We start from the raw sequence: 23,943 nt of genomic DNA, 5'->3' as shown, positions 1-23,943 counted from the left end.
AGGGATGGCTTAGTGGTTAAGGCGTTTGCCTGCAAAGCCCAAGGACCCAGGTTCAACTTCCCAGGACCCACATTAGCCAGATGCACAAGGGGGCACACTCATCTGTAGTTTGTTTGCAGTGGCTGGAGGCCCTGGTACACCACACCCATTTATTCTCTCACTCTCTCTCATCCTCCTTCTCTGTCAAATAAATAAGAAAATATTTAAATATTTAAAATTAAAAATTAAAGATTTGGGCTGGTGTGGTGGCACACGACTTTAATCCCAGCATTCAGGAGGCAGAGGTAGGAGGAGTGCCATGAGTTTGAGGCTACCCTGAGACTACTCAGCCTGGGCTAAAGGAAGACCCACCTCAAAATAAATAAATAAAAATTGGGGGCTGGAGAGATGGCTCAGTGATTAAGGCATTTGCCTACAAAATCTAACAACCTGGGTTCAATTCTCCAGTACCCATGTAAATTGAGATGCTTCTGGAGTCCATTTTCAGTGGCTGGAGGCCCTGGAGCAACCATTCTCTCTGTTTGTCTTTTATCTCTGCTTGCAAGTAAATACATAAAAATATTTTTTTGTTTTATTTTTTATTTATTTATTTGAGAGCAACAGACAGAGAGAGAGAGAGAAAAAGAGAGAGAGAAAATGGGTGCACCAGGGCTCCAGCCACTGCAAATGAACTCCAGATGCATGTACCACCTTGTGTATCTGGCTTACATGGGTACTAGGGAATTGAGACCTCAAATCAGGGTCCTAAGGCTTCACTGGCAAGCGCTTAACTGCTAAGCCATCTCTCCAGCCCATAAAAAGATTTTTTAAAAATTTAAGATTTGGGGCTGGAGAGATGGTTTAGCGGTTAAGCGCTTGCCAGTGAAGCTTAAGGACCTCAGTTCGAGGCTCAGTTCCCCAGGACCCACATTAGCTAGATGCACAAGGGGGAGCATGCGTCTGGAGTTTGTTTGCAGTGGCTGGAAGCCCTGACGCATCCATTCTCTCTCTCTCTCTCTCTCTGTCTGCCTCTTTCTCTGTCTGTTGCTCTCAAATAAATAAAGATAAAAAAATATTTTAAAAAATTAAGATTTGGACTGGAGAGATGCATTATTGGTTAAGGCATTTGCCTGTGACGCCTAAGGACATATATTCAATCTCTCTCCAGATCCCACGTAAGCCAGACGCACAAAGGTGAGGCAAGCATAAGGTTGCACATGCCCACTAGGTAGCTCAAGCATCTGGAGTTTTATTGCAGTGGCTGAGGTCCTTGTGCGCCAATTCTCTCTCCTCTCTCCTCCCTTCTGTCTCTCTCTCTCTCTTGTTCTCATTCTCGCTCTATCTGAAAAGAAAAGAAAAGAAAAGAAAAGAAAAGAAAAGAAAAGAAAAGAAAAGAAAAGAAAAGAAAAGGTTTACTAATGCAGCCAAGTGTGGCACACACCTAGCACTCAGGAGGCAGAGATAGCAGGATTGTCATGAATTCGAGGCCACCCTGAGACTACATAATGAATTCCAGGTCAGCCTGGGTAGAGCGAGACCCTACCTCAAAGAAAAAAAAAAAAAAAGATTTGCTAATGTATAGATGATAGCCTCCTGTTGTATTGCCCTTCCTAGGATTTTCTTTTGATGTGTACACATGTGCATGAGTGCAGGCATGTGTGTGCATGTGCATGTGTGCCCTCATATAGCGTAAGCTTCCAGGAGATTTTCCTTTCTCCGCCTCCTAGCTTGCTGTAGGCCACACCTTGTGATCACAGATGCTCGGACTGCTGGGTCTAGCTAGCTGCATGTGGGTCTGGGAATCCAAACTCAAGTATGCTTTATCCACTCGGCCATCTCCTCAGCCCCCTGTTCTGTATTCTTAATTAGGAAGCTATTTAACCCAAAGGATTGAAGAGAATCTAGAATCTGAGGCGGTACAGCTTGCACCTTTAAAACATTCTCGGGCTGGAGAGATGGCTTAGAGGTTGGGCAAAGCCAAAGGACCTGGGTTCAGTTTCCTAGGACCCACATAAGCCAGATGCACAAGGGGACACATACGTCTGGAGTTCATTTGCAGTGGCTGGAGGCCCTGGTGCACCCATTCTCTCTCTCTCTCTCCCCTTCCTTCCCTCCCTTCTTTTTTTTTTTCTTTTCAATTTTTTTTTTTATTAACAACTTCCATGATTATAAAATAATATTCCATGGTAATGCCCTCCTTCCCACCACTTCCCCCTTTGAAACTCCACTCTTCATCATGTCCCCTCCCCCTCTCAATCAGTTTCTCTTATATTTTGATGTCATGATCTTTTCCTCCTCTTATGATGGTCTTGTGTAGGTAGTGTCAGGCACTGTGAGGTCATGGATATCCAGGCCATTTTGTGTCTGGAGGAGCACATTGTAAAGAGTCCTACCCTTCCTTTGGCTCTTATGTTCTTTCCGCCACCTCCTCCACAATGGATCCTGAGCCTTGGAAGGCCTCACCTAATTCTTTTTTTTTTTTAAATTTTTATTAGCATTTTCCATGATTATAAAATAAAATATCCCGTGATAATTCTCTCTCTTTTTTTTTTTTTTTTTTGGTTTTTCGAGGTAGGGTCTCACTCTAGCCCAGGCTGACCTGGAATTCACTATTGAGTCTCACCTCCCTTCTTTCTCTTTCTCTCTCTCTCAAATAAATAAACTAGAAAAAAAGTAATAAAATTCTCCATAAGTTACTTGTGCCAACAATGTTCCCATGTCTGGTCTGCATGGTGCCTAACTATTTTACATATGTGTGTTTAACATCTTGTCCCTCAGCAATCTTGCTATGGTCTCATCAAAGCCTACATATAATTTGAGTCAGTCATTCTTACTTATGTAATTCACTTGATAAATGATAAAGTACAATGAAATAAACTTGAAATCTTAGCTAATGTACACCTTTTGGTTATGTTTCCTTAAAAGAAAGATAGTTGTGTGAATGAAAACCCTAACACAGCAGGTCAACAGCCTTCGGGAGAAAAGTGTGTCCTGACATGTATGATGCAGTTGAGGGAACCTATCCAGGGACTCCCCAGCATTCCTGCCTGGTGACTACTGCAATGTGCCTGCCTGGCAAGCCCCATCAAGACAGAGGTGGTGTTGGCTGTCACATGCTGCAATGCCCTCATTGATACATCAGTTCGGGGCTTCTCCAGCTTTCACAAGACCTTTCCCAGTCATGTCCCACTGTTGGGAAATGGGCAGTCTTGAAAATTAAAATAAAATAAACCTATAAGCAGGTAATTAATTCTTTTGAAAATCAGAAAGAGGAGGGAAATTTTTTCTTCCCTTCTGGCTAGATTCTAGCCCTTAATCCTGACTATTAAATGACAACTGTGGTGTTTGTCCATGGACCAGTGGCACCTATTCCCTTTGTGCTCTTTTGTTAATGCATTTTTTAATTTTTATTTAATTTTATTTGAGAGAGAGAGAGAGTATGGGCATGCCAGGGCTTTCAGTCACTGCAAACTTCAGACACACACAACACTCTGTGCATCTGCCTTTATATGCATACTGGGGAGTCAAACCCGGGCCGTTAAGCTTTGTAAGCAAGTGCCTTTAACTGCTGAACCATTTCTTCAGCCCTATGCACTGTTTTAAAGACTTAAGCCACTGGCTTCTCTCTTACCTATACCTTATAAAGTTAAACAAAGAAATATGAACAATAAAAGGACTATGAAATGTTAAGAGATATGGGACAGTCAGTTGGCCACATGTATGTCCTTTGTTTTAACAACAGAAGTTCCTCCTGTTCTTTTATTTTTATTTTTTAAAGATTGGGTATTCTAGTTGGGTGTGGTGGCACATGCCTTTAATCCCGGCACTCAGGATGCAGAGGTAGGAGGTTCACCCGCCAAGAGTTCAAGGCCACCCTAAGACCACATAGTGAATTTCTAGGTCAGTCTGAGCTACACCTTACCTCAAAAAAAAAAAAAAAAAATAGGGGCTAGAAAGATTGCTTAGTGGTTAAGCACTTGCCTATGAAGCCTAAGGACTCCAGTTTGAGGCTTGATTCCCCAGGACCCACATTAGCCAGATGCACAAGGGAATTCACACATCTGGAGTTCATTTGCAGTGGCTGGAGGCCCTGTGCGCCCATTCTCTCTTTCTCTCAATCTGCCTTTTATTCTGTGTCTATTGCTCTCAAATAAATAAATAATGAACAAAAAAATAAAAATAAATAAATAAATATAAAAAATAAAATATTTTAAGTAAGTAAATAAATGGGCTGGTGAGATGGTTCATTGATTAAAGGCACTTGCTTTCATATCCTCACAGCCTGGGTTTTATTCTCCAGTACCCTAAAGTCAGATGCACAAAGTGGTACATGTGCCAGAGTGGCAGGAAGTCCTGGCATGCCCAGTCTCTCTTTCTGTCTCTCCTGTCTCTCTCTCTCTCTCTCTCTGCCTCTATCTCTCAAATAAATATTTTTTAAGGTTTTTGTTTGCTTGTTTGTTTGTTTTTGTTTTTCAAGGTAGGGTCTCACTCTAGCCCAGGCTGACCTGGAATTCACTATGGAGTCTCAGGGTGGCCTCAAACTCACAGCAATCCTCCTACCTCAGCCTCCCGAGTGCTGGGATTAAAGGCGTGCAACACCACGCCCAGCAAGTTTGTGTTTTTTTTTTTCAAGGTGGAGTCTCACACTAACCCAGGCTAACCTGAATTTCACTACATAGTTTCTGGGTGGCCTCGAACTCACGGCAATCCTCGTATGTCTGCCTCCCGAATGCTGGAATTAAAGGTGTGCGCCACTACACCTGGCTTTTTTAAAAAACTTTTTTATTAACAACTTCCATAATTATAGACAATAAACCATGATAATTCCCCTACCCCACTTTTCCCCCCACAAGTCCACCCTCCATCATATCTCCTCCTCCTCTCAATTAGTCTCCCTTTTATTTTGATGTCTCCATCTTTTCCTCCTATTATGAGGGTGTTGTATACGTAGCACTAGGACTGCAGGGTCATGGATATTGAGGCCCAGTTGTGTCTGGAAGATTGCACTGTAAGCAGCCCTACCTGGCCCAGCTTGATTTCTTTCTTTCTTTTTTTTATTTTTAATAATTTTTGTTTATTTATTAGATACAGAGGAACAAAAGGAGAGAGAGACAGAGAGAATGGGCACGCCAGGGCCTCTGGCCACTGCAAACGAACTCCAGATACGTGCACCACGATGTGCATCTAGCCAACGTGGGGTCTGGAGAATCGAACCTGGGTCTTTAGGCTTCACAGACAAGCACTTTAATCGCTAAGCCATCTCTCCAGCCCCCAGCTTGATTTCTTGATGACCTTGCAGCCAAAGCATGTGGAGTCTTCAGCAATAAATAAATAAAAATATTGTTTAACAAGAGCAGTTAAGGACTGTAGAGATGGCTTAGTGGTTTAGGCACTTGCCTGAGAAGCCTAAGGATCCAGATTTGATTTCCCAGTATCTATGAAAGCCAGATGCACAAGGTGGCGCATGTGTCTGGAGTTCGTTTGCAGTGGCTAGAGGCCCTAGTTTGCTCATTCTCTTGCTGTTTCTCCCTATATATCTCTCTCTGCTTGCAAATAAGTAAGTAAAAGATTTTTTTTTAAAATAGCAGCTTAGAGCCAGGCATGATGGCACATGTCTTTAATCCCAGCACTTGGGAGGCAGAGGTGGGAGGATTGCCATGAGTTCGAGGCTACCTTGAGGTTACATAGTGAATTCCAGGTCAGCCTGGGCTAGAGTAAGACCCTTCCTGGAAAAAAAAAAGAGCAGCTAAGTTTTGCAAGGGTTGTGTTGAATCTGTTGATCAATTTTAGGGGTGTTACCACCATAGCATTACCATGTTTTTTGATCCATGAGCATTCTTTAATTATTTAGGTCATCTTTAATTTCAATAGTGAGGGCTGTAGAGATGGCTCAGCAGTGAAGGCGCTTGCTTGCAAAGCCTAATGGCCTGGATTTGATTCATTAGTACTCACATAAAGCCAGATGTACAAAGTGGCACATGTGTCTGGAGGGTATTTATAGTGGCAAGAGGCTCTGGTGTGCCCATCTCATTCTCTCTCTCTTTGCAAATACAAAATAATAAAATGTTAGTTTCAGTAGTGAGGCATTTGTTCTGTTTAAAAAAAAAAGTTCTGAAGTATTTTATTTTGATGAACTTATAATTGATATTGGTTCTCTTCTTTTTCTTTTTTGTCCTTTTAGGTAGGGTCTTGCTCTAGCCCAGGCTGACCTGGAATTCACTATGTAGTCTCAGAGTGGCCTCGAACTCACAGTGATTCTCCTGCTTCTGCCTCCCAGTGCTGTGATTAAAGGCGTGTGCCAACATACCTAGATGGTATTGATTTATTAATTCCATTTTCAGATATTGTTGCAGTCAGGTTCGCATTGCTGTTAGAAATCACCCAACCAAGAGTAGCTTCTGGGAAAAACAGATTTATTTTGGCTTAAAGGCTCAAGGGGAAGCTCCACGATGGCAGGGGGAAATGATGGCATGAGCAGAGGGTGGACATCACCCCCTGGCGAACATAAGGTGGGCCACAGCAACAGGAGGGTGTGCCAAACACTGGCACAGGGAAACTGGCTATAAAGCCCATAAGCCTGCCCCCAACAATACACTGCCTCCAGGAGGCATTAATTCCCAAATATCCATCAGCTGGGAACCTAGCATTCAGAACACCTAAGTTTATGGGGGACACCTGAATCAAACCACCACAGATACTAACCTCAATATTTACTTTTGGCACTTGGTACCAGGAGCTGAAGGATATATTAGAATACTTTAGTTACTTAAAGTGGAATGAATTCCTTTCATATATGTGATGAAACTGAAGAAGCCATCAGCATTTCTAGCTGTTTGGCCACATCCTGCAACAACTATTGATTTCCTCTGTGACCATTACAGAATAAGACTTTCTTATTTGTTTGTTGGTTTGTTTTTTGAGGTAGGGTCTTATTCTAGCCCAGGTTGACCTGGAATTAGTCTCAGGCTGGCTTCGAGCTCACAGCAATTCTTCTACCTCAGCCTCACGAGTGCTGGGATTAAGGTTTGCACCACCATGCCTGGCACTATTGAGACTATGTTGACAAAAAATCTAGAAAGTTTTCCAAAATTCCACACATCTAATTATTATTACCTTCCTTATTAGAGCAGTATTCTTTGTGCTCACATCTATTTTGAAGAACGGTTTGATCTGGAAGACTGTCACACTGTTTCTGCTGGGAGATTCCAGTGACTGCTCTTTGAAGAATTGTGTGCTGGTGGCATTGCAGTAGATACGATCCAGTCAGCCAGAGAGTAATCATTGAGGTTTGCAGTGCAGGTATCCCGATCAAGGAACAAAAATTTCTGTCCTTACTGAACATACTCGTAAAGTCTACTTCCTTGTCCCAAACGACAAGATGAGCACATTTTCCAGAGCCTTCACTTCGTGCCTTCCGTGGTCGGACCGTGTCTGTTTCTGATCATGTCACTTCTCAGTGTACCTGTCCTAGCAGTCACCTGGCACAGTTGCTGTTCTGTAAATCAGCCACATTTCTCCCTTCCAAGTACTAACCAGGCCCAGTCCTGCTCAGCGTCTGAGATCAGACAAGATTGGGTGCATCCTGGGTGGTATGGCCACATACCTGTCTGTCTTTGTATCATCATCTTGGCCCCTACTGACACAGCTCCCTTATGAGCATCCTTATCAATCTCCAAAATAAGGTTTATGGAGCTAAGGGTGTAGCTCTGTGGTAGAGCACTTGCTTCACACACACAAGACCTGGGGCTAATTCCCAGCACCCCACACACAAAAATATTCAGTTTAGATGCCACCTACCCCATGAAGTCTTTACCTACCCCCATTCCCCAACCCTCATCACCAAAAGAAAAGATAACCTGTGAGTTCGAGGCCACCCTGAGACTACATAGTGAATTCCAGGTCAGCCTGGGATAAAGTGAGAGACACCCTATCTGGGAAAAAAAAAAAAAGATAGCATCCTGCCATTTTGGTCTCATACTACTTGGTACATCCAATTTTCTAGAAGTAAGGACAAGATTACCATCTCTAAACTCCATGACTATAAAATTCCTTGTGCAGAATAAGTATGTATTACTTACTTATTGAACTGATCAGATGGAAGAATGTTTTCACAGGCTGGAATTTGGTGGTGAAATTCTGGTATGCTTTCAGAGGACTGTGACATTTCTAAACTTTTTATTGGGGGGGGTCTCAAGGTAGGTTTTGCTCTAGCCCAGGCTGACCTGAAATTCACTATGTAATCTCCTGAGGATTAAAGTTGGGTGCCACCACACCCAGCTTTTGTTTTTTGGCTTTTTTTTTCAAGGTAGGGTATCACTCTAACCCAGGCTGACCTGGAATTCACTATTGAATCTCAGGCTGGCCTCGAACTCACAACAATTCTCCTACCTCTGCCTTCCAAGTGCTCTCAAGTACCATACCTAGCTCTCCAGAACTTTTTAAATTTTGTGTTTTCATGTTTTTTTGTGTGTTTCTTTGTTTTTGTTTTTGGTAGGTCTTCCTTTAGCCCAGAATAACCTGGATTTCACTATGTAGTCTTAGGCTACCCTCAAACTCACTGCCATCCTCTTCCTCAGCCTCCCAAGTGAGATTAAAGGCATGAGCCACGATGCCTGGCTCACAGTCAGTTTTTCTGAGTGACTTTTTTGTTGTTGTTTTGCTTTGTTTTTCAAGGTAAGGTCTTACTGTAGCCCAGGCTGACCTGGAATTCACTATGAAGTCTCAGGGTGGCCTCAAACTCACAGTGATCTTCCTACCTCTGCCTCCCGAGTGCTGGAATTAAAGGTGTGCACCACCACACCTGGCTTAAAAGTATATTTTTTAAATTCAGATTTCATATTCCTTCCACTGTGTGTCTCTTGTTGGATGTCATCTCAAATCCTTTACTGAAGAAACGGGATCTGATGTGTGTAAAAATATATCATTCAGCTTTAGCAACTGGGGATGTAGTCAGTTGGCAGTCCTGGGTTTTGTCTCCAGCACTACATAAACTGGCCTGGGCAGAGTATGCTTGTTATCCCAGCACTCAGAAGGTTGAGGCAGGAGAATCCTTGGCTACATAGCGAGTTCAAGACCAGCCTGAGCAATTTAGTAAGATCTTGTCTTATAAAGAAAAAACATAGGGAGGTAATATGATGGAGAATGGAATTTCAAAGGAGAAAGTGGGGAGGGAGGGAATTAACATGGGATTTTTTTTATAATCATGGAAAATGCTAATAAAAATTTTTTTAAAAAAGAAAAAAAATATAGTTGAGCTAGAGAGACAGTTTAGCAGTTAAAGACACTTCCTTGCAAAGCCTGCTGGCCTGGGTTCAATTCCCCAGAACCTATATAAAAATAGACTCAAAAGGTGGCATATGAATCTGAAATTCATTTGCAGTGGCAAGAGGTTCTGGCATGCCTGTACACACATGCACCAGCAAATAAAAATATTTTTAGCTGTGTATGGTGGAAACACACTTTAAATCCCAGTGCTCAGGAGACAGAGGTAGGAGGATTGCTGTGAGTTCAAGGCCAGCCTGGGAGTACATGGTGAATTCCAGGTCAGCCTGGATGAAAGTGAGCCCCTACCTGGGGAAAAAAAAAATTCTTCAGGATTATAGAGATAGCTCAGCAGTTGGGAACACTTGCTTGCAACACAAGCACCTTTAACCTCTGAGGCATCTCCTAAATTCCTGAAAATAATCTTTTAACAATGCCATAATTAAGACCAGAAAGTCATAGGTTAATTTTTTTTTAGATTTATATTTCTTCTTTTTAAATTTTTTAATTTTTATTAACATTTTCCATGATAGGTTAATTTTTTTTTTGCTGCTTTCTTTTCACTATATATTTTTCACTTGCCAGAGTAACTTGTCTTTATCAGTTGTTCAAATTAAGATCCTTTCCGTTTCCTTGAACACATAGCTGTTTGTCAATAAAGTCGATTGTTGCTGACTGACTTCCCAAGAATTGGTGATATAGATAGCCATTAGACAAAACTGTGGGGCTAGAAGATGGTTCAGTGGTTAAAGCACTTGCTTGCAAAGCCTGACTGCCCAGGTTCAGTTCCCCAGGACTCACATAAAGCTGGATGCATAAAGTGCTGCATGTGCCTGGAGCTCATCTGTGGCGGCAAGGGACCCTGACACATCCGTTCCCCCCCCACACCCGTCTCTCTCTGTCTCAAATGTGTCCATTATCTCTCTCTAATTATTATCAAATAAATAATGTTTTAAAGAAGTAAACTAGGGCTGGAGAGATGGCCTAGCAGTTAAGCGCTTGCCTGTGAAGCCTAAGGACCCTGGTTCGAGGCTTGGTTCCCCAGGACCCACGTTAGCCAGATGCACAAGGGGGCACATGCATCTGGAGTTCATTTGCAGTGGCTGGAGGCCCTGGTGCGCCCATTCTCTCTCTCTCTCTCTCTCTCTCTCTCTCTCTCTTTCTCTCTCCCTGTCACTTTCAAATAAATAAATAAAAATAAACCAAAAATTAAAAAAACAATAAAGAAGTAAACTATGCTAGGCCTCACTGAGGAGGATCTCCCTCAGTTTCTGAAAACAGGCTTGGATTCACCTTGTTCATCTCCCTAATCTGTTCAGAATGTCTGAGGAAAAGATGACTGTCTCTGACTCCAGTTTCAGAGGTATCTCAATGTACCTATTGTCTGTGGGGAGTTCTTTCTGAAATGGAGGCAGGAAATTTAGAATTCTTTTTTTTTTTGTTTTGTTTTTTTTTTGTTTTTCAAGGTAGGGTCTCACTCTGGCCCAAGCTGACCTGAAATTCACTAGTAGTCTCAGGCTGGCCTTGAATCACGGTGATTCTCCTACCTCTCTGCCTCCCAGTATTGGGATTAAAGGCATATGTCACCACACCCAGCCTTGGAAATCATTTTTTCATATTTTAAAAATTTTATTTATTCTTATTCATTTATTAGAGACAGAGAGAGAGAGAATGGGCACACCAGGGCCTCTCAGATGCATGTGTCACCTTGTGCATCCTGGGGAATTGAACCTGGGTCCTTTGGCTTTGTAAGATAATGCCTTAACTGCTGAGCCATTCTTCCAACCCTTGGGATTCATTTTTTAGAAAAGCCATATAATGTGCACTTCTTTTTTATTTTTTAAATTATTTGACAGAGAAAGATGGGGGGGGAGAGAGAGAGAGAGAGAGAGAGAGAGAATGGGCGCGTCAGGGCTTCTGGCCACTGCAAATGAACTCCAGAAGCATGCGCCTCCTTGTGCATCTGGCTAACATGGCTCCTGGGGAGTTGAACCTGGGTCCTTTAGCTTTGTAGGCAAACGCCTTAACCACTAAGCCATCCCTCCAGCCCTGCACTTTTTTTTTTTTTTTTTTGAGGTAGAGTCTCACTTTAGTCCAGGCTGACCCAGAATTCACTGTGTAGTCTCATGATAGCCTTGAACTCATGGTTATCATCTTACGTCTGCTTCCCAAGTACTGGGATTACAGGTATGCGCCACCACGCCTGGAAATGTGCGCATTTTTGAGGAGGCAAGAGGATAGTGAAAGCTTGCCCATGTTAGTGGGCATGTGTGTACGAGCACCTTCCAGGCAAAAGGTCTGGAAAGGGTCTTGGAGTCTGGTGATTCAAATTTCAACTGCAGCAATGGGAACTCTCATCTAGATAAAGAAAAAAACAACTCCTGGAGAGGATAATTGTGGTTTTGTTGCTTAATCAGAAACTAAGGAACAGGGTTTAATTTATAATTATATGGGTTAGCTATTAGTTGTGAAATATAATCAGCAAATAACCTATTCACATGAGCTACTAACATTAATAGTTAACCTTTTTAAGCAAATTAAGTTAGGTCCTTGGGAAAGTTATGCATGTAGGCTAATGTCATAAGAATGCCAAGTTATCATCCCAATTAAAACTGCAATCGCTATAGTCTGGGCTGACCTGGATTTCACTTTGTGGTCTCAGGCTGGCCTTGAACTCATAGTGATCCTCCTACCTCTGCCTCCTGAGTGCTGGGAGTAAAGTTATATACCACCGTGCCTGGCTAAAAATATTTTATTTTTATTATTTATTGTTTATTTGAGAGAGATAGAAAACAGATAGATAGAGAGGGAGGGAGGGAGAATAGGCACACCAGGGCCTCTAGCCACTGCAAGCAAACTCCAGACACATGTGTCACTAGTGCAGCTGGCTTACGTGGGTACTAGGAAATTGAACCTAGGTCCTTAGGCTTCACAGGCAATTGCCTTAACCAATAAGCCATCTCTCCAGCCCTGCTTTTGTTTTTGTTTTCCAGGTACGATGTTACACTAGCCCAGGCTGACCTGGCATTCACTCTTTAGTCCCAGACTGGCCTCAAACTCCTTGTGATCGTTGTACCCCCTGCCACCCAAACACTGGGATTAAAGGCATGCCCCACCACAACTGGCCTAAAAATATTTTTAAATATTTTTACTTATTTGCATGTAAATGGAGAAGTATGGGTGTATGGGCATGCCAGGGCATCTTGTCAGTGCAAACAAATGCCAGATACTTGTACCAGTTTTTTGTTTTTCGAGGTAGGGTCTCACTCTAGCCCAGGCTGACCTGGAATTCACTATGTAGTCTCAGGGTGGCCTCGAATGCACGGTGATCCTCCTACCTCTGCCTCCCAACTGCTGGGATTCAAGGCGTGCACCAGCTTTGCACCACTTTTTGCATCTGGCTTTATGTGGTTGCTGGGGAATTGGACCCAGTATAAACATTCTAATGCAGGTGGGGAGGGAGGGAATTATCATGGGATACTTTTTTATAATCATGGAAAATGCTAATAAAATTTTTTTAAAAAAGAAGGTTATAAAGAATAAAAGCAATTAAAATGATCTTCTCCAAAAAAATATAAATAAAATTAAAAAATTTTAATGCAAAATATTAACTATAAACTTTGGCAAGTTTTTTTTTTAATTTATTGTTGTAGACAGCTTCATGTTCCTGGGATGCACATCCAAACCAGGCACAGTTTAGGGAAGGAAAGGATTTATTCCAAGATTACATCCAACGGAAAGTTCCATCAACGGCAGGAGAAGCTGCTTCCATAGATCCAAGCAGAGAGAAACTATCACCAGCCAGCACACACCAAAAGCAACAAGCACAAAACTGGCAGCAAACAGCAGGGACGCAGGCCAGAGCTCAAACTGCTCTGCATGTGTTTTGGCTGGAATTCACATTCACCTCCAACATACCTTAGGGCTGGACCCCGGATCCGCCCCCAGTGACACCTCCTCTAGTCAGGCTGCTGAATGCAACCTCTAATGAAACACCCGAAGTTGTGGAGGACATATATTCAAAGTATTACATTTATATATTTGCAAGCAGAGAAAGAGAGGGAATGGATATGATTCCAGACACATGTGCCACTTTGTGCATCAGGCTTTGCAAGCAAATGTCTTTAACTGCTGAGCAATCTGTCTAGCCCTATTTAGAAAATTTGATTTTTCTGGGCTGGAGAGATGGCTTAGCTGTTAACTTGCCTGTGAAGCCTAAGGAACCCGGTTCAAGGCTCGATTCCCCAGGACCCACGTAAGCCAGATGTACAAGGGGGCGCACGCGTCTAGAGTTCATTCCCAGGGGCTGGATGCCCTGGTGCGTCCATTCATTCTCTCTCTCTCTCTCCCCCTGTCTGTTGCTCTCAAATAAATAAATAGAAATAATTTTAAAAAAAAGAAAATTTTATTTTTCTGGTGTTTTATATTGCTAGCCACAGAACTTGCATAGAAGTGCTCTGTAATTTTAAAGACCAGCCCAGTTTTAATATTCTGTCAGTCAGAATGTTTTTGGTTGCAGGTAACAGAAATTCCCAGGTCATCAGGCTTCATGAGGAATGAATTATCATACATAACAATAAGTCTAATATAGGTAATACTTCAGCTCAATACCATTAATGAAGGCACATATTCTTTGTAACTCAGACTGACCTTGAATTTACAGTGATCCTACTACCTCTGCCTCCAAGTGCTGGGATTGAAGGCATGCACCACCATGCCCGGATTTTTTGTTTGTTTTTTTTGTTTTCCCAGGTAGGGTCTTGTTCTAGCCCAAACTGACCTGAAATTCACTCTGTAGTCTCAGGTCTCAGGGTGGCCTTGAACTCACAAATTCTCCTTCCTCTACCTCCTGAGTGCTAGGATTAAAGGCTTGTGCCACCACGCCTGGCCAAAATTTTTTTTTAAGCCTTACCAAACCTGTTGTTGTTGTTTATCCACTGTGCAATTATGGTTCCCTTTTAATGTTTATTTATTTAAGAGAGAGAAAGAGGGGGAGAGAAAGAGAGAATGGGCACAACAGGGCCTCCAGTCACTGCAGTGAACTCCAGACACATGCATCACCTTGTGCATCTGGCTTATGTGGGTTCTGGGCAATCAAACCTGAGTCTTTTGGCTTTGCAGGCAAGTGCCTTGACCACTAAGCCATCTCTCCAGCACTTTTTTGGTTATTTAAATATTTATTTATGAGAGAGAATGAGAGAGATAGTATGGGCATACCAGGGCTTCTTGCAAACTACAGATGCATCTTCCACTTAGTGCCTCTTACTTTAAGGGTGCATTGAAAATTGAAGCAGGGACGGCAAATTTTGCAAGCAAACACATTTAACCCTGAGCCATTTCCTTAGAACCTATAGGTTTTATTTCTTCTAGAAATTTTTATAGTTTATTGTCTTTCTCCTCTACCAAAGGTGGGTCTGATGGGGATGGGAACTCTGCTTTCTTTTTCATGTTGCATTATCTTTTTTAAAAATTTTATTATTTATTTATTTATTTGAGAACGACAGACAGAGAGAGAGAGAGAATGGTTGTGCCAGGGCCTCCAGCCACTGCAAACGAACTCCAGATGCATGCGCCCCCTTGTACATCTGACTTATGTGGGTCCTAGGGAATTGAGCCTCGAACTGGGGTCCTTAGGCTTCACAGGCAAGCACTTAACCACTAAAACATCTCTCCAGCCCTCTTTTTATTATTATTATTATTATGTTTATGTTTATTGAGGGAAATACAGAGCCAAGGGAAGGCACCCACATGGCTAGAGATCCCATGTAGAGGGCATTTAAAGACCATGGAAAGAAAAGAGAAAAAAGAAAGTTCATGGAGCTCCTGCCATGTGGGGAGCTGGAGGGGGTAAAGAACCCATGTGGAGAATAAAGGTTAGGGGGCCCTCCCCTTCTCTCAACTCAGCTAGAACTGGGCCAAGCCAGCCCAGGCCCAGCTGAGGAAAAAATTCATCCACAGCTGGAGGCTCCCAAGTGGTCAGCACATGCTGTATTATCCTAAGTACCAAGAACACAACTGTAATATCATAGGTCCTCAACTAAGATTTAGTGGATGGCTGGGCGTGGTGGCGCACACCTTTAATCCTGGCACTTGGAGGCAGAGGTAGGAGGGTCACTGTGAGTTCCAGGCTAACCTGAGACTGCAGAATGAATTCTAGATCAGCCTGGGCTAGAGTGAGACCCTACAAAAAAAGAATTTACTGGATGAACTGATGAGATACTTTTATTGTTCTTCCTACAGTCTTTATCTCCTAGCAAATTTGTAGTCCTTCGTTTATTTATTTTTTATTTTATTTATTTATTTATTCTTTATTATTATTATTATTATTATTTTGGTTTTTCAAGATAGGGTCTCACTGTAGCCCAGGCTGACCTGGAATTCACTATTCACTATGTCGTCTCAGGGTAGCCTCGAACTCACAGCGATCCTCCTACTTCTGCCTCCCAGGTGCTGGGATTAAAGGCGTGTGCCACCACGCCCGGCCCCCCGTATTCCTTCTTTTATTGGATAATGAGTAATGTGTTTTCTGTTTCCTTTTTTGCCTTAGCTACCATGAATTACTAAACTAAATTGTGAGTTCATTTGCAATAGCTATCTTTAGCTTAGGATGCCTGCACACCTCTCACTCACTATAGAGATTTAAGTCTGTATTTTAGGGCTGGAGATACAGTTTAGTTGGTAGAAAGTATCCTTAGCATATACAGGTCCCTGGGTTTGATCCCCAGCACTGTGTAAACAGGACATGGCTACACGTACCTGTGATCCCACCACTTGGGCAGTAGAAGTAGGAGGATTAGAAATTCAAGGTCATCCTTAATTATATAGTGAGTTCAAGGGCAGCCTGGATTGCATAAGGCCCTGTCTCAAAACTCATACACACAAATAATAATAATCATAATAAATTAAGCTGGGCATGATGGCTCACATCTGTAGTCCCAGCACTCAGGAGGTTGAGGCAGGAGGATTGTCACAAATTTTGGTTCAACCTTGGTTACATATCTAGTTCCAGGCTAATCTGACCTACAGTGAGACTCTATTTCAAAATAATCATATTAATAATAACAGTAATAAATAAAATAATATGAATAATAAAATAAAATTTGGTACTAAATTTATTAGTACAAAAGTTGAAGATAATAATAAACTGGAAGCTGGGCGTGGTGGTGCATGCCTTTAATCCCAGCACTCGGGAGGCAGAGGTTAGGAGGATTGCCCTGAGTTCGAGGCCACCCTGAGAGTACATAGTGAATTCCAGGTCAGCCTGGGCCAGAGTGAGACCCTACCTCGAAAAAACACACAAAAGTAGTAATAATAATAATAATAATAATAATAATAATAATAAACTGGGCTATAACCCTAGTATTCAGGAGGCTGAGACACGAGGACACAAGTTTGAGGCCAATCTGGGGTGTATAATGTGTGAGTTCCAGACCAACCTCAAAATAAATGATTAACAACAATAACTTAATTGAGCATGCATTTTCTTTGTCATCTATTTTGAACATTAAATCCTCTTAAACATTAACTTGGCTTGAATGTGCTCATCCTTTTCAACTTGCAATTGCCCTTCCTTATGGATTTCCAGACTTCCTTCATTTTCTGTGTCTTCCTTCCCAACAAGGAACTTTCTTCCATACTCCCACCAAAGGTTTCATGAATGTGTGCCTTTTCCTCTTTCCCAGGACCCCTAGATCTCGTTTCTCTAATGATGAAGCCAATAGTGGCTCATCAGCCCACAGACTTACAAGAAGAAGGGGCCAGAGCCAGTCCTTGTTTCACTGGCTCCTGTCTGAGTAGTACCCAAAGGAATGAAGTGAGTTGTCTTGGCCACACTACTAGTTAACAGCAGAGGCCAAAACTAATTCTAGATCTCTTAATTCTGGATCCATATTGCACACTGTAGAATGAACAAACCCCCTCCTAACTCCAGAGAAGGAAAGTACGCTAAGAAAAATAGAAGAAGACATTTTGATTGGAAGTATTTTAAATGCAATATTATAAGAGTTCAGTGTCAGACAAAAGTTTAATCTCAGCTTTCTGTTTATTCTTTTACCATGAGACAGACTTCTTTTTGCCCAGGCTGGACTCTTACTTTTGTAAGCCAATATGTAGCCTTTGTAGCCAATATGGCTTTTTTATTTCTGATCCTAGCCTCTACTTCCTGATTTTATGCTGCTCAAAATTGAATCCAGGGCTTCATGCTTGCTAAGCAAGCACCCTACTAACTGAACCACATCCTTAGTCCCTAAATAAATTCTTTAGTTTCACAAAGTATATATTTTTTTCGTGCAGTTGTGTGTGGCAGGGGTGGTTTGTTTTTTAGGGTTTTGGGTGTCTTTTTTGTTGTTGTTTGTTCAAGGTAGGATTTCACTCTAGCGCAGGCTAATCTGGAATTCACTATGTAGTCCCAGGGTGGCCTTGAACTCATGGCAATCCTCCTACCTCAGCAGCGCCACCACGCCCAGCAGGAGACCTGATTGGTTCATGGACTCAAGAGGCTGCCCCAGAGAGCCTGAGCTGAGGAAGAAACAGGAAGTTGCTGCTGAGGAGTGTTGCTGACAGCCGTCTTGAATGAGACAGGAGCAGACGCAGACTACAGTTTTGCCAGGGCAGACAGAATAGCATCTCCTTGTTTCTTCTTTGGGCTTCTATCCCTAATGGACTATAAAAAGCTATTTTACTCCAGTTTCTCCTTCAGCATTAATAGGGCAAAGGGTGAGACTTAGAACTGTGTGTAACATATTAGGAACTGCAAGCATTTTGTAGAAAGGACTCCTTCACCTTTTCCTTATTCTATATAAAAGGTACAAGCTGTTCTGGCCTTGAAGGGGGAGGCAAAAAAAAAAAAACAAAAAAAAAACCATAAGGCTGGAGAGATGGCTTTGCAGCTAAGGCGTCTGCCTGCAAAGCCAAAGGATACTGGTTCGACTCTCCAGGACCCACATTAGCCAGACCCACAAGGGGACGTACGCATCTGGAGCTCGTGTGCAGTGGCTGGAGGCCCTGGCATGCCCATTCTCTCTCTTTCTCTCTCTCTCTCTGCCTCTTTCTCTCTCTCAAATAAATAAATAAAAAATTTTTTTTTTTTTGATTTTTCGAGGTAGGGTCTCACTCTAGCCCAGGCTGACCTGAAATTCACTATGTAGTCTCAGGGTGCCTTGAACTCATGGCGATCCTCTACCTCTGCCTCCCGAGTGCTGGGATTAAAGGCGTGCACCACCACGCCCGGCTTAAATAAAATATTTTTAAAAAAAACAGGAAAAGAGTATTCCCTGGGATTATGAAACTTCTCTAAACAACTTCTTAACTCTGATGGCATTCAATGCACACTGCCGGAATTGTTAGTACTTACCTCTTTATATCTACCATCTAAGTTTTGGTCTTCTTAAAGGCTAAGGGTAATGTTTTACCAGTATTCTCTATAAGAACATTTAACATGTTATCTAGAACAGAGCCTTATTATAGTCCAGTCCTGTCTCACACTCACTCCATAGCACAGGTTGGCTTTGAACCCAACCTCCTTAGTGCTGGATTATAGCCACGCACCACCTCATCCAGGTGTGAGCGTGTTTTGTTGTTTTTGTTTTGCGAGGTAGGGTTTCACTTAAGCCCAGTTTGACCTGGAATTCACTATGTAGTCTCTGGATGGTCTTCAACTCACAGTGATCTCCTACCTCTGCCTCCTGAGTGCTGGGATTAAAGGCATGTGCTACCATACCTGGCTTGATTGATTTTTTTTATTTTTTTTAAATTTATTTATTTATTTTTTTTGTTTTTTTGAGGTAGGGTCTCACTCTAGCCCAGGCTGACCTGGAATTCACTATGGAGTCTCAGGGTGGCCTCGAACTCACAGCGATCCTCCTACCTCTGCCTCCCAAGTACTGGGATTAAAGGCGTGCGCCACCACGCCCGGCTTGATTATTTTTAAAAAATTTTTTTTTATATATATTTGTAAGCAGAGAGAGAGAGAGAGAAGAGAAGCAGAGAGAATGGGGCACCAGGGCCTCCAGGCACTGTAAACAAACTCCAGATATAGTTGCCACCTTGTGCATCTGGCTTTATGTCAGTACTGGGGAATAGAACCTGGGTTGTTAAGCTTTGCAGGCAAGTGCCTTAACTGCCGAGCCATCTTTCTAGCCCTGTGAGAATGATTTTTTTTTTTTTTTACATTGTGGATTATTTAATACTTAGTAAGGCATGGGTGTTATTAAAAGAATTTACAACATTGGTCATATGCACATTTTCTCGCTTAATGTAAGTTCTCTGATGCTATGCTAGGTAAGGATTGATTTGAAAGAAAATGATTTTCTTTCTTTTTTATTTTTTATTTATTTTTTGTTTTGTTTTGTTTTTTCGAGGTCTCACTCTAGCTCAGGCTGAGCTGGGAGTCACTGTGGAGTCTCAGGGTGGCCTTGAACTCACGACAATCCTCCTACCTTTGCCTCTCAAGTGCTGGGATTAAAGGCATGCACCACCACACCTGGCTTAAGAAAATGATTTTCTATATGTGAGCATGATTTTTAATGGTTATGCAAGTTCTTTGAAAAGTATAATGCATCATATAATGTACCAAAAAATGTTGGTAGTCCTTCATTAAATAATTGACATCTTAAGGGATTTTCTTTTTTCTGTAGGGGACATGGTCTCAAAGTACCGAGAACCTTTGATCCATACGTTCCTCAGGGGAGTGAGAGATCCAGATGGTGCACACAGGGCCAGCAGCTTGGCCAACCTGGGAGAGCTGTGCCAGCGCCTGGACTTCATGCTTGGCCCGGTGGTTCACGAGGTGCTGTATATTGACTCCTTCCTCGAATGCTTTCTTTTTAAAAATTTTCTATTGGTATTTATTTATTTGACAGAGAGAAAGAGGGAGAGAGAGAGAGAAAGAGAACGGGTGCACCAGGCCTCCAGCCCTTGCAAACAAACTCCAGATGCATGAGCCCCCTTGTGCATCTGGCTTACATGGGTCCTGGGGAATTGAACCTGGGTCTTTTGGCTTTGCAGACAAACACCTAAGCCATCCCTGCTGCCCAAATGCTTACTTCTGGTTGAATTTGGAATTGGGAGTCAGGAGTTCTGTGCTCTTTTCCCAAATCTGCTGTTGCTACTGGGCAAGTCAGTCATTTATCTACCTTAGATAATTTTGGGGTCTTTTGTTGTTATAGTACTAGTTCTTTTTGTTTTCAAGGTAGGGTCTCACTCTGGCCCAGGCTGACCTCAAACTCAGTGATCCTCCTACCTCAGCCTCCTGAGTGCTGGGATTAAAGGCATGTACCATCAAGCCCAGCTATGAGTATTTTTGTTGTCCATTTTATTTAATTTTTTTGTTTGTTTGATGTTTTTGTTTTGTTTCATTTGATAATTTTTGTCGTTGTTGTTTGCTTTTGTTTCTCAAGGTAATGTCTCACTCTAGCCCAGGCTGATCTGGAATTCACTATGTCATCTCAAGCTGGCCTTGAATTCACAGCATTTCTCCTACCTCTGCCTCCCAAGTGCTGGGATTAAATGCAATGCATGTGCCACCATGCCTGGCTGTTTTGTTTGATTTTTGTTATTGTTGTCAAGGTAGGGTCTTACTCTAGCCCAGGCTGACCTGGAATTCACTCTGTAGTCCCAGAATGGCCTCAGACTCACAGTGATTCTCCTACTGCCTCCCAAGTGCTAGGATTAAAGGTGTGTGCTATCACATCCAGCCTTATTTAATTTCTTTTATTGTTTTTTTTTTTAATTTTTAAATTTTATTAACATTTTCCATGATTATAAAAAAATATCCCATGGTAATTCCCTCCCTCCCCACCCCCACACTTTCCCCTTTGAAATTACATTCTGCATCGTATTACCGCCCCATTACAATCATTGTACTTACATATATACAATATCAACCTATTAAGTATCCTCCTCCCTTCCTTTCTCTTCCCTTTATGTCTCCTTTTTAACTTACTGGCCTCTGCTACCAAGTATTTTCCTTCTCATGCAGAAGCCCAATCATCTGTAGCTAGGACTTACTTAATTTTTTAAAAGTAGTTTACAAAGTAATGATTTGTTTCATTATGAGATTTTCATACATACCTTGTTTTTATTGATCCTCTTTCCCTACTACCCTTGCCCAGCCCTTCCTGTCCCTCTCATGCTGGTCCCCTTCCTCCCGTACTAGATGCCCTTACCCTACCCCACCCACATAGATTCTGTTACCCAGTGTGTGTGTACATATGTGTGAGTGCAAGTACACACATGTCATGCATGTGTGTGGAAGTGAGAACAACTTCCATGCATCATCCTCACCTTCCATTCCATTTTAAGACAGAGTCCCACTACTCTATTTTTCAAGTTAGCTGGCCCTTGAACTTCTGGGAACTTCTTCCACCTTCGCCTCCCATCTCCCCATAGGCTGGGATTACAGATGACAACCCCAACTCCCAGCTTTTACATGGGGTCTAGAGATCCAAGCTTAGGTACTTATGCTTACACAGTGTGGTGGTTTGAATAGAATAGATGGCCCCCAATATATTCAGTTCTTTATTGTTTGTAGTTTGCATCTGCTGGCTACCTGGCTGGAGGCAATGTCACTGGGTGATCTTAAGGTGTGGTGGTGGGTTTCTGATTTCAATCTAAAGATACGCAAAGTGTGCCTAGCTGGATGGAGTTCCTGAAGTGTGCTGTGGCTTTTGACCTTTAGGCTTGTGCTGCTCTCTGTCTGCTTGGGCCTGTGAAGGCAGGCCAGCTTCTTCTGCCATTATGGAACTTCCCCTGAATCTATAAACTTTAATAAATCCCTTCCTCCATAACTGTGCCTGGTCTGACAGTTCATCTCAGTGAACCTAAAGCTGTCTGCTACACACAGTAAGCGCTTTATACCCCTCTCCTTAACTTAAGACCCTCCTCTTCCACCTCTTATGGTCCCCTTTCATGCTTCAGGACACCTCCATATTTTTATATGTGTATAATATAAAATTAAAAATTTAAATCTGTGATATGCTTATGAGAGAACATATTTGTCTTTCTGAATGTGGGATAGATAACAATTTCCAGTTCTATCCATTTTTCTATCAATAACATGATTTTGTTTTTCTTTACCTTTGAATAATATTTCTTTGTGTCTTCAAGTGTGGTGGTGCATGCCTTTAATCGTAGCATTTAGGAGGCAGAGATAGGATTTCCATGAGTTCAAGGCCACCCTGAGACTACATAGTAAATTCTGATCAGTCTGGGCTAGAGTAAGACCCTATGTTGGAAAAAAAATTTTTTTTCCCAATAGATCAAAGACTTAAGCTGGGCATGGTGACACAGTGCTCTGGAGGCAGAGGTAGGAGGAATGCTATGAGCCCGAGGCCAAGACTACATAGTGAATTCCAGGTCAGCCTGGGCTAAAGTGAGACTCTACCTTGAAAACTAAAAATAAGAAAAATCTGCAAACCAAAAGACTTTTGTCTAAAGCATTTCAGATAAGGGATACTCAACCTGTAGTAAAAAAAAATAAAAATAAAAATAAAAAAAATTAAGCTTTAAAAAAATTATTTATCATTTATTTATTTATTTGAGAGAGCAAAACAGAGACAGGAAAAGAGGCAACAGAGAGAAAGAAAGAATGGATATACCAGGTCCTCCTGCCACAGCAAACGAACTCCAGACACATGTGCCACTTTGTGCATCTGGCCTTATGTGGGTACTAGGGAATCAAACTCAAGCTATCGGGCTTTGTAAGCAAGTGCCTGTAACTGCTGAATCATCTTTCCATCCCAGTAAAAATCTCTTAATTCAGAGTTTCCAGGCCAGGTATTGTGGTGCATATCTTTAATCCCAGCACTCAGAGGCAGAAGTAGGAGGATCACTCTTGAGTGTGAGACTGGCCTGAGACCACATAGTGAATTGCAGGGTTTACCTGGGTTAGAGCAAGACCTTACCTCAAGAAACCAAAATAAATAAATAAATAAATAAGTGTCTAATACTACATTAATCAACAAAGAAATAATTTATTATAGATTCTGAGGTAACTAACAGATTTGAAGAAGCTTTGAGGAAGTGTTTTTCCTCCAGGTCTCTAGGTCATCTGTAAAAGACTTAGTCACTACTATTAACAACGACAGATCCATTGGGATAGGTGTGAGACACATATGAGAAGCCCCTGGGTCAGGTTAACAAACGTGCCTGGAGGAAAATATCCCCTAAAACTGAATGTAGAGAACAAGTAGAAGATAGATAGGCAGGAGTGAGCATTTCAGAAGAGGGAGCTGTGTGTGCAAAGGCACAGTGGTGGAGGATAGCCTGACATGTTTAAAATCTACAGAACCTGGGCTACAGAATGAGTTCCAGGTCAGCCTGGGGAGACAGAGAGACCCTGTCTCAAAAGTCCCCCCCCAAAAAAAGACAAAAACCTACAGAAAGGCTGAGTGGAAGAGTTGAGGGTGGGGTTAATTGGTGGCTGGAGCTGAGGCCAGAGAAGGAGGAGGCAGGAGCTACATACATCACGAAGGGTGGTGGTGTACAGCATGGCTTCCTGGCTCACAGCAAGCACCAAGCGTTGCTTCTTTAGCCTTCAGAAGGGAAGGGCAAGTAGGTAGTGGACCATTGCCTGCCATGTATATGTTCTGACACAGTGAGAAACACTATGATCCTAGGACTTTTTTTTTTCTTCTCAAAATTTTTTATTAACAACTTCCATGTTTGTAAATAACATCCCATGGGGGCTGGAGAGATGGCTTAGCA

The 23,943-nt window shown here is 42.2% G+C and overlaps 1 protein-coding gene across 3 annotated transcripts in view; it reads left to right on the top strand.

Annotated features, from left to right (window-relative positions):
• Window positions 1-23,943, top strand: part of Tango6 (transport and golgi organization 6 homolog) — a 250,673-nt gene that overhangs the window by 173,199 nt on the left and 53,531 nt on the right. For 2 of the 3 annotated variants that reach the window (XM_045161723.1, XM_004661659.2), the window contains one exon: window positions 19,875-20,026. The exons of the other annotated variant lie outside the window; for it this stretch is intronic. In XM_045161723.1, coding sequence (XP_045017658.1) covers window positions 19,875-20,026 — 152 coding nt within the window. The remainder of the gene's footprint in view (window positions 1-19,874; window positions 20,027-23,943) is intronic. 3 annotated transcript variants of the gene reach the window in all.

Source organism: Jaculus jaculus, chromosome 1, assembly GCF_020740685.1.
Source record: "Jaculus jaculus isolate mJacJac1 chromosome 1, mJacJac1.mat.Y.cur, whole genome shotgun sequence".
In the NCBI taxonomy this organism is placed as follows: domain Eukaryota; kingdom Metazoa; phylum Chordata; class Mammalia; order Rodentia; family Dipodidae; genus Jaculus; species Jaculus jaculus.
This window is presented reverse-complemented; position numbering and strand designations above follow the sequence as displayed.